Source organism: Manacus vitellinus, unplaced genomic scaffold (genome assembly GCF_001715985.3).
Source record: "Manacus vitellinus isolate BGI_N305 unplaced genomic scaffold, ASM171598v3 ctg7180002430711_pilon, whole genome shotgun sequence".
NCBI lineage: Eukaryota > Metazoa > Chordata > Aves > Passeriformes > Pipridae > Manacus > Manacus vitellinus.
The window spans coordinates 679-11,702 of NW_021938326.1; the positions used below are offsets into that span (position 1 = coordinate 679).

The following is an 11,024-nucleotide window of genomic DNA, read 5'->3' on the forward strand; positions in this document are numbered from 1 at the left end:
TGGGAGAGATGACACTCCCTTAGAGTGGAATAAAGATTATCCTAGACTGGAACTGGCAGCTGTGATAAACTGTATCCCGAGAGCATTTAACTGGTAGCAGTTTTCCCTGGGCTCTAGCTTGCTATTTATTATAGTTATTTGCAGACAGGAAAGGGGAGACAATTAAAAAATCTCTTTCTCCTTGCCCCCTCCACAACAAGTTGGAGGACATGTGGGTGTTGAAACATAGCTTAACAAACAGTCCAGCCTTGAGAGAGTGGGGAGAGCACAGGGGGGTCAGTTTAACCATTTGTCTGGTTTTCTTCCTTTCTAAGGAGGATTTATTTTTCTTAGGTGGGAAATTGCCAAAAATAGACAGCAAAATCAGACTGCAGTTCAGAGATCACACTCTCATCTCCGTGGAACCAGATCAAGAGAATGCTGTGGGTACAGTGAAGCCACCCCTGTACATTTGGGGTGGGCTGGGGAGTGCATGTGAGGCATGGGAGTTGTTGCTCTCCTGTGCAAAAGGTCTATAAGGGTCATGCAGTTACACTGAGCTGGATCCTGCATCCCATTAGGGTTTGTTAGGATACTGTGGGGTTGTTTGTTGAGTGATATGGCACATTCCAACCTTATGTAGCAGTTCGTTTGGATACATGTCCGGAATAAAGACAAGTGCCAGAAATACTCAAACACACAAAATATCTTTTATTACAGTGAGAATAATAATAATAATAATAAACTTAGCAAGAGGAATTAAAAACTAAAAAAAAAGGATACAAAATAACTATCTTATCGGGTGGCATTAAAACAAATACTACGAACAGCATTTAATACAGTATTAACTAGTGAAAAGGGATACCAAAAAAGGATCTTAACACAATATTATGGATAACACGATATTGGTTAGTAAAAAGGGAAACTAAAGGAAAAATACCATAAACATAAAAGGGGAATTAAAGGAACACTAAAAGGATATTAAAAAGTTTGTTCTCTCAGTTGCTTCCTGTCAATAAACTGTGCTTACCCACACAGACAGGCCAGGGCTGCCAGGATCTGCAGCAGCTGGTCGGTGCCCGTGCTTAGCGGGCGTCCCCATGGAACAACACAGTCTCCATGGCAGGATGAGGATCGCTCACCCCAGCAGTCCTGACACCCCATTTTATCAGCTCCACATTACACCACGTAGGGCCAGTACCCAGTATAAGGTGATGCCTGAGTGGCAGCCAAACCCCGCCTGTTCATCACCTGATAGCAACAGTCTGTGCATGCCCTGCTGTAGGGCAAGGGGCCAGCGACCCCTGCCCACAGAATCTTCCTCCCATCATCATCTTTCTCACCCCTATGTATGACCTCTACCACTGTGTTTCAAGGGTAGATGTATCTATCTTGCAATATGTAGCAAAACCAAGGAAGAACTCAGCTCTGATAATAGGGGATATCAGGCTGACTTGCTAAAAAGCACAATGGACCTTTACAATTAGCTTGTGCCATGAAGTTACATTGTACAATACTCTGGCTGGTTTCACATCCTAATATGATTCCTTTCTCACGCCTCTATGCTCCATTGATCATCTAATTCAAAAGTACCCCCCTTACATTTGTTTAAATATAAAATGAACCAAGGACAATTTTTGAGAGCTTTGCATTTAGATTTCATTAGTCTGAAGTAGTAAAATAAATGGTCTTGTGTGTATTTGTCTGTATAGAATCATGGACTGGTTTGGGTTGGAAGGGACCTTAAAGGTCTTCTCATTCCACCCCCTGCCATGGGCAGGGACACCTTCCACTAGAGCAGGTTGATCCAAGCTGTCCTTGGACACTTGCAGGGATCCAGGGGCAGCCACAGCTTCTCTGGGAATTCCATCCCTGCCCGTCCCCACCCTTCCAGGGAAGGATTTCTTCCCAGTCTCCCATCTAACCCTGCCCTCTTTCAGTTGAAAAACCATTGCCCCTTGTCCTGTCCCTCCAGGCCCATATCAAAAGTCCCTCTCCCTCCTTTTTATAAGCCCCCTTCCCTGGTGGGGTGTCTTCAGCTCCTCCCAGGACCTGTGTGTGTTTGTATCTATCTTGTATCTGTCTATATTTATAGACAGGATATATTTTAATACATTTCTATCCATATATTTAGACATAGATATTTATACACTGTAAATATTAATGCACACCTATCTACACAATGATGTTGACTTTGTGTCCAGACCTACCCCTTCCCCTGTGTAACCTTTTTGGGGGGTTTATTCCTTGGGATTTCCAGGGTCTCACTTTCAGTGGAGCAGATCTTTCCCACCTGGATCTTTGCTACATCAACTTCAAGGTGGCCAATCTGAGCCGCTGCAACCTGGCCCGTGCCAACCTGTGCTGTGCCAGCCTGGAGAGGGCTGACCTGTCAGGCTCTGTGCTGGATGGAAGAGCTGCTGCAGCTTGGGAGGGCTGGGCTTGTGTTAACAGAGAGGAGCTGGAACAAACAGAGGGGTGTAAAACATCGAGTTCTTAAATATATTCTAGAGTTGTTCTGGTTCCCAAAGCTTTTACACTTCCTCCCAGTAATGATTTAATGGGATTGACTCCCAAAGCAGAAATTAAAAGTGTCTTCTTGATTGTCTTTGGTGTTGTTCCTCTGGCTCTCAGTGACTCCTGTCTGTGCCAGTGTGCCAACCTGCCAGGGGTGAAGATGCTGCGCTCCAACGCAGAGGGAGCGTCCCTGAAAGGCTGCAACTCTGAGGACCCATCAGGCCTTCAAGCTCATCTGGAAGGTGAGAAGCTTTTGCCTTGTGAATCTGTGCCAACTGAAGCCTGTGTTTGTGCATTTCTATGGCCCAGAAAAGGTCCAGCTGTGGTTTGTCCAACCCTGAGAAGGGCCCACAAGGGCTGCACTGAGTCTGTGACCATCTCAGCCCCAAATCCCCTTGTCCTCCTCCAATTCACACAGCTCTGAGGCAGCACCAGTGTGCAGCTGCTGTGTTTCTGACTGGTTTTCCTCACAGAACCCCTTTCTGTGTGTGTTCCAGGTGCCAGCCTGAAAGGAGTGGCCATGGAGGGCAGTCAGATGACAGGAATGAACCTCCGAGTTGCAACGCTGAGAAACACCAAACTAAAGAACTGAAACCTCAGGGGAGCAACGTTGGCAGGAACTGATTTGGAAGTGAGTTGGGATTCATTTTCCATCCTATTCCTTTCTCTCCTATCGTCAGCTGGTAATTGGGTGGAGTGCTGGCTTTTGGCTGACCTCTCCAGCTTCAGAGTACAATGGAGTTCAGGTAAATGGACTTCAAGTAAAGCTTTGAACAGAGTTCTGGGTGCATTCCATTGACACTTTTTCTTTTCCCCTTCCCAATTGTGACCTATCAGGTTGTGACCTCCAGGAAGCCAATTTGAGGGGCTCTGATGTGAAAGGAGCCATCTTTGAAGAGATGCTGACCCCCCTGCACATGTCCCAGAGCTTCAGATAGGGAAGAGAAGACGTCAAAGAGGAAGGAATCCAAACATTTGTTGTGACTTTCTTCACCTCCTCCCCTTCCTGAGTTAGAAGGAATGGTTATTAGACAACTTCCATTTGCAGTAGTGCCTAAGCAGACTCTTTTTGATCACTTTTGGGGAGGGAATTTTTGTTTCAGAGGTGGAAAGAGAGAGTTTCTCCCTTTGTGAAGAGAGTGAGGAAGTGGGCTGGTTCTGAAACCAGAAAGTGGGGCTGGTTTGGGGGGGAGGGTTCAAGACTTTCCTTGTTTAGCATTGCCTGACTTTGGAATGCATTTTAATTTCTAAAGCACAATATATGCAATTCTATTTGTTAAGTCTGTAGCTGCAATATGAATAGAAAATGTTATTGCTGTATAGTAGCAAACAAAGTGGAGGTTTCCAGGTAGACAAGTGTCTTTACAGTCAGTGTCTTCATTCCTACAGGGTGTTAATGCCAGGGGTGGTCACACAGTGCCCACAGGATGTGTTCAGGTCTCTGCTGGGGTGGAAACAGTGGGGAACTGTCCTCAGAGGTCCTAAATTGCTGTGGAGTAGTTGGAGGGCAGGGTTAGAGCAGCTTTATCCCCTCAAATGTGCAGAGGAAGCTGCTGCCCCTGCAGGGCCCTGCCCAGAGCCCGGATTGAGTTCCCCCTGGAAGATCCCTGGGCAGAAATGGGATGTCTTTGTTAATGCTCTCCAAAGGAGTGTGAAATTGCACTCTCAATCCCAGCTGGGAAGAAAAATTCCCCTGCTTCCACATGTCCTGGCCACTCCAGACTGGAGTTCCTGTAGTTTTTTCCTTCTTTGTTGGGAATTCAATGGACAGAGGAAAACACAGAAGTGTCCCCAAAGCAGAGAGAAGCTCTGGGGCCACAGCACCTGCTCCCCCCTCTTCTCATCTCTGCAGTAGATGAAGAAATGGCCCTCAATGTTTCCCCTCAGTGTACTCTTCAAATCCTCCTTGAAAGAATGGGCATAATCCCATTTGCCAGCCAGATCCACTTTGTGTTGCTTAAAGTGGCTGTAAAAGCCTCTTGCCTGGGGCCAAGTGCCCCTTCCACACTTGCTTCACCTGTGGAAAAAAGCAGGGAAAGCTGTTTTTTGTGTGGGCACCCTTCAAATCTCAGTGTTTGTGATCTTGGGAATCCTCTTGGACCTGGAACAATGGCAGATTATCTGTTGTCATGAGATTTGTACCTGGAGATTGTTTTGATCTGTGTTTAAATCTTCCTTGAAAATACCATTGATAGAAAACAATGTAAAAAAAAAAAGGAAAAAGAAAAAAAAAGACAAAAAGGCCATACGAAGAAAAAAAGGGAGGAAAAAGAGAAAAAGGAGAAAAAAGAGAAAAAAAAGACAGAAAAACAGGAAAAAATGAGACAAATAATAAAAAAGAAAGAAACAAGAAAAAAGAGAAAAAAGAAAACGAGAACGAAAAAAGAAAAAAGAGGAAAAAAGGAAGGAGAAAGAAAAAAGAAAAGGAAAAATAAAGAGAAAACAGATGGAAAAGACAGAAAAACAATAAAACCAAAAAAGTATTATCCTCACTCCGTTCACGTGCAAATGGCCGCTCTGATCCGCCGCAAGGACTACAACTCCCGTGCTGCCCCGCGCGGCGCGCAGGAGTGACGGCTAACGTAAGGGGGCGTGGCCGCGCGCTGATTGGCTGCGGCGGTGTTCTCTAAAGGCGGTGCGCGCGCAGAGCGGGAATCGGTGATGGCGGCGGGTCCTGCCTTTGTCTGTGAGAGCTGGCGGGGGGTGCGGGAGAGCGGGGTCTGGGGATCCCCTCGGGGGCTGCGGGGAGCGCGGCTGTGGGGGGAAAGGCTGGAGGGCTCGGGAGGGTTTAGCGCGGGGGTTCAGGGGTTCCCGAGGGTCAGAGCGCAGGGCCTTGGAACCGTCTCGGGGGCCGCGGGGCCCGGGGGCCTCCCAAGAACCCGGATGTTCGATTCGATTGCCGAGAAAATCCCTCGGAAAAAACATTCAAAACCACCCAACGAAAAAAAGAACCCTAAAAAAAGGAAAAGTGAGAAAAAGGTGAAGAAAAACTGGAAGGGCCAGGATGATTTTATTGCTTTGCTTCAATTTTTCCTCCTCAGATTTTCTGCTCCCTTCCTTTACAGAAAGCTTTTCTGCTGTTCTGTGGTTTTGGGGTCCCTTGGGGGCTTTTAGGGGTCCCTGAGGAGGTTTTTGAGGGTCTCTGAGGGGATTTGGTTTCCTGAGGGGACTTAGGGAGGTGGTTGAAGGTCCCTGAAGGGGTTTGGGAATCCCTGAGGGAGTTTTGGAGTCTCCGAGGGAATTGGGAGGTCCTGGGGGGCTTGCAGGGGGTGTCTTTGAAGGAGTTTTCTGGGTTTCTAGAGGGATTTCAGAAGTCACAGACGGTTTTGAGGGTCCCTGAGGGGGTTTTTGGGGTCCCTGAAAGGACCTGGGGGGTCCCAAGTGGGTTTTGCAGGTCACTGAGAGGGTTTAGGGGGTCCTGGAGGGGGATGAGGTCTCTGAGGGTATTTGTGGGGTCTTTAAGGAGGTTTTGATGGGTCCAGAGGTGGATTTCTGAGGGGATTTCAGGGGTTTTGAGGAAATTTTATGGGGTCTCTGTGTCAGTGGACTGACCCCAGGGAAAGAGGATCCCAATTCCCCCCCTGAGCCTCAGAGACCCCCAACACTCAGCACACAGAGACCCCAGAGGGAAGGGGGCCCGGGGGTCCCCTAAAGCCCAGCTGTGGGGTTCAGGGGGTCCCCCAGCTCCCAGGGGAGGGGTCCTGTTGGTGCCCCCAAAAATCTGGGGAGGGGGATGTACCACATCTGGGTAAGGGGATCCCAGTACTCCAGTATATCCCAGTGACCCTCAGTATAGCCCAGTAACCCCCTCAGTGACCAGCCAGTGTGTCTCAGTGACTTCCCACTGCCCCCCAGTAAGGCCCAGTGATCCTGCGGTGAGCACCCAGTAACCCCCAGTATGGCCCAGTAACCTCCCAGTGTCCCCCTGTGTGTCCTGGTAATCCCCCAGTCCCTCCCAGTGCCCCCTGGTTCCCCCCACTGTGTCCCAGTATCCCCCAGTAATCCCCCAGTGCCCCCCAAAGCCTCCCAACTGTCCCCAACATGTCCCCAGATGTCCTTGGCCTTTCTGTGAGGGGGGGAGGAGTGTTTTTGGTCAGAGGGTCCAGGGGGGGCTCCTGGAGTGAGATGGAGGGTTGGGGACATCAGGGATGGGGTTTGGGGACAGTGGAATTGGGGATGCCAAGGGGGGAACTGGGGACACCGAAAGGGTCTTGAGGACACGAGGGGGATCTCAGGACTCACCTGCTCTTGGTGTAGGCCCTCCTCTCCCCTTCTAGGCCCCATTAACCCCCTCAAATGTCCCCCAACTCCCCTTTTTTTCCTTTAATCCCCTCCCCCCCAGATACTTTTGACTCCCCAATGCCCCCAAGATCCTTTTAACTCCCCCAAATTCACACAAAGCCCCTCAAAACCCCCCAAGTCCCCATTGAACCGCCTCCCCAGATCCCCCCAAATCTCCCCAAGTCCCCACCTCAAATCCCTTCCAACCCCCCTCTAAGAGGGATCACCTTGCACCCTGGGACAGGAACACAGTGGGCTGTACTGGGGGCACTGGGCTGTACTGGGGGCACTGGGGGGGGCTCAGGTGTCCCAGGACAAGGTGGCCCAGCTCCAGGAGAGATCTGGGGAGCAGTGAGGAGGTACTGGTCTGTGCTGGTCTGTCCTGGTCTGTCCTGGTCTGTACTGGTCTGTCCCCCCAATCCCCAAAGCCCCTCCCCAGCTCCCCCAAGACCCTCCTGCACCCCAAAGCCCCCCAGGCCCCCCCAGGCCCCTGACTTGGTCCTGCTGCCCCTTGAGCATCTGCAGCTGCTGCAGAACCAGGCATTTCATCAGCAAATGTGCAGGTGACCCCAAGCTGGGGGTGTGTTGATGTGCTGGAAGGCAGGAGGGCTCTGGAGCACAAGTGGTGTGAGGAGAGGCTGAGGGAGCTGGGGGTGTTGAGGCTGGAGAAGAGGAGGCTCAGGGGAGACCTCCTGACTGTCTGCAAGTCCCTGCCAGGAGGTTGGAGCCAGGTGGGGGTGGGGCTGTTCTGCCAGGAAGCAGCAGTAGGACAAGAGGGCTGGGTCTGGAGCTGTGCCAGGGGAGGTTTAGGTTGGATATTGGGAAGCAATTTTTTGCTGAGAGAGTAATCAGGCCTTGGAATGGGCTGGGCAGGGAGGGGGTGGAGTCAGCGTCCCTGGAGGTGTTGAAGGTGAGAGTGGATGTGGCATCAGTGCCATGGTCTGGGAAGCACAGCGGGGTTGGATCCAGGGTTGGACTTGATGATCTCGGAGGTCTTTTCCAACGTGGCTGATTCTGTGATTCTCTGATTGCCATTCCTATGGCAGCACATGCTTGAGGCTCCATCCCCAGGGTGATAGAGATGTCTGTCCATATCTATCTGCAAGGTTAGTCTGTAAATGTGTGGTGTTAGAAAAGCAGGCTGAGTTGTGGGCTGGTTGTAGAAGGAGAAAGAAGCCCAGAGGCCAGTGCAAGCAGGCAGCCCTCAGCTTGCCCATGATGTCCCCTCCCTGCAGGTTCCTGTCCTTGAGCCCAGGCCCTGAGGTGAGGCTGAGAAGTGGCGCGGAGGTGAGCCCAGAGCTGTCCCTGAGGTGAGGCTGAGAATAAGTGCAAGGCAGAGGTGCTGCTGAGGAAGGAGAGCCCTGTGGTGGGGAAGAAACAAAGCTGTGAGTGCCCATCCCCGAGCAGGTGCTGTGTCCATCCCCTGTGTGCCAGGTGAGCTGGGGCTTTGCTGCAGAGCTGCGGGCGCTGATTTGAGCGTCTCCAAGTGCTGAGATGGTGGGCACCCAGGAACACCAACTGTGCCTGGCCACGGAGCCTGCAAGGAGGAGCAGAGACAGCCCTGGCAGTGTGGGGGGCCAGGTTGTCCCTGTGCCTTCCCCTGCAGGCCCTGGCTGTCCCTGCTGGGCCCCTGTCCATCCCCATCAGGTCCCTGCCCGTCCCCCGGGCTGAGCTCCCCCCAGGAAGTGCCGTGGAGCTGAAGCTGCTGCCATCCCCCCCTGCAGCCGCTGCCCCAGGCAAGGGAGCAGCAAAGGCAGGGCCAGGAGCAGAGGCAGCAGCAGGGGAGCCCTGGGGGGGCCGGGAAGCTCTTGTGTGGGTCAGGAAAGAGGCGCTGGGCACGAGGCCGGGGCTGTGCTGAGCAGGCCCAGCCCTCACATCCCCCCAGCCAACGCCGGCTGCCCGGGGGGCTTGGGAGGGACCCCCAGCCCGTGTGCCCCACACTGAGCTGGCAGAGAGAGAGCCAAGGGACAGGGCCACGGGCAGGGCCACGGGTGAGGGACAGGCAGGGCCATTGCAGGGCCACGGTGAGGGCACAGCCTGTGGCAGCAGAGCTGCCCAGGGCCGGGGGCAGCCGGGGGTGTTGGGACCAGCCAGTGCTGGGGCCGAGCAGAGCACGAGGCCTCTTGCAGACCCCTGGAGCAGCCTCCCACTTGCCAGCCCCACCCTGGTGGGGTGACACTGTCCCCTCCCTACAGGACACTCCCCCTAAAAACTTTCAAGGGGGCCTTTTGTGTATATTGCTGATTGATGCTGGGGACCTGAGGGAGCCTCTGCAATCCCATCCATGGGGCACAATCTCCTCTGCAGAGCTTGACTCCCTGCAGACTTTGCAGTGAAATCTGTGCTGGCAGCTGCATCCTGAGCCCGAGGGCAGTTTGTATCCCTGAGTGCTGATCAATCCTGGGGACCCAAGGCATCCTCTGCTGTTCCATCCATGCAGCAGGAGTCACCCTGCTGCCCTTGACTCCCTGCAGAGGAACAAGTGCCCTGTCTCATTTTGGGAGAAGCCAGATGCTGCCCCTGGGCCATCAGAAGTGGTGCTGAAGCCTCTTTCAGCCCAGCCCTGGGTGCAGTTTTCTCATCCCCTCACCGAGTGCCCGCTGCCCCAGCCGGCACTGACCAACCAGGGCGTTTGGCACATTTGGTTTGGTGGTTTGGAGAAACAGCCCCAGACTGGCAGGGGGCCAGAGAACCTCGTGGAACAGCCCTGGTGAGTTTTAAGTGATACTGCATTAATACAGCTTTTGATTAATATATTGCAACTCAATCAAGTGCTCATGAAGTGACCTCACTCTCCTCATCCTCCCAGTTGAACACCTTTTTTGGGGTTGAATCTTCATATTTTGTGTATTTTTTCGCTTAAGTTTAACGTTTTGTATTTTGTGAGGAGGTTCATCTCGCCATTTCTAAGAGGTTTTTTACCTGAATCATGTTGGTTTGGGATTTCTGGGCTGAATCTTGGTGTTTTGAAGGTTTTTATGGTCACAGGATGCCCGGTGAGTTCTAGAGATGGACTTGGGCAGGAGGAACCCCCAAGCCAACGCGCTCAGCCCTTGTTTTCCCCCCCATCAGGATTTGTCCTTCCCAAAGCTTGGGCGGATGGAGGAGGAGGCTGCGAGGAAGAGGAAGATGCCTTGGGCCCCCCAGGCAGGTGAGGAGGAAGTCAGTGTCCCTTTGGGCGGGTGTTGTGCTGGCTCTGTCAGCCCAGCATGGCCCCGGCTGCAGGACAACCCCGCTGGCGCCGCCGTCCTGCCGGGGCCGGAGTTGGGGGGATGTCCTTGGCCTTCCCTGTGGGCCGGAGGCAAATCCCCTGCCTGTCCTTCTTGCTTCCTGCCCCAGGCCCCGAGCTGAGGACGGAGAGCGCGGAGGACAAATCCCCCCGTGAGACCCTGGTGGGAGAGGCCGTTTTGAAGGGCTCCCCGGCGCAGGAAGGCAGCGGGGAGGAAAAGGGCCGGAGATCCCCCCGCAGGAGGGGCTCCAAAGCCAGCCCAGGGTGCTCTGAGGAGGAAAGAGCCAGCCTGTGCTGGGAAGGTGGCTGGAGCTTGAGGGGGAGCTCTGACCTGGTGGTCCCTGAGCAGCCTCCCAGCAGGGAGAAACCCTTCAGGTGCTTGGAATGTGGGAAGAGCTTTAGGTGGAGCACCAGCCTCCTTACCCACCAGCACATCCACACTGGGGAACGTCCTTACAGGTGTGGGGAATGTGGGAAGAGCTTCAGTGACAGCTCCACCCTTCGCAAACACAAGCACATCCACACTGGGGAACGTCCTTACATGTGTTGGGAATGTGGAAAGAGCTTCAGGGACAGCTCCAACCTTCGCATGCACCAAGTCATCCACACTGGGGAACGGCCATACACGTGTGGGGAATGTGGGAAGAGGTTTCAGACCAGTGGGAATCTCGTCAGGCATGAGCGGACGCACACGGATGAGAGGCCCTTCCGCTGCACCGACTGCGGGAAGGGCTTCAACCGGAACTCCCACCTCATCACCCACCGGCGCATCCACACCGGGGAGAAGCCCTACAAGTGTGGGGAGTGTGGGAAGAGCTTCACCCGCAGCTCTGCCTTGACCCAACACCAACGGACCCACCAGTAAGAGAAGCCCCACCAGTGCCCCGACTGCAGGAAGAGCTTCGGCCGCTACTTACACCCCGAATGAAGCCCCTGATGGGGAGGCAACCCCTGGAGTCCAGTGACTGTCACTCCATCCCTTTTGACCACAAAGGGCCAGTCCCCTTTCCCAGGGGCA

General features: G+C 53.2%; 1 protein-coding gene across 1 annotated transcript; it reads left to right on the top strand.

Annotated features, from left to right (window-relative positions):
- Positions 1-2,239: 2,239 nt before the first annotated feature.
- LOC115307125 (BTB/POZ domain-containing protein KCTD9-like) lies at positions 2,240-3,547 on the top strand (the record flags this gene model as incomplete). Its single annotated transcript, XM_029957935.1, is given in 4 exon segments — positions 2,240-2,395; positions 2,633-2,738; positions 2,994-3,127; positions 3,318-3,547. Coding segments are annotated over 4 exon segments (513 nt in total), but the record flags the coding sequence as incomplete, so codon positions are not given.
- Between the last annotated feature and the right edge of the window lie 7,477 nt (positions 3,548-11,024).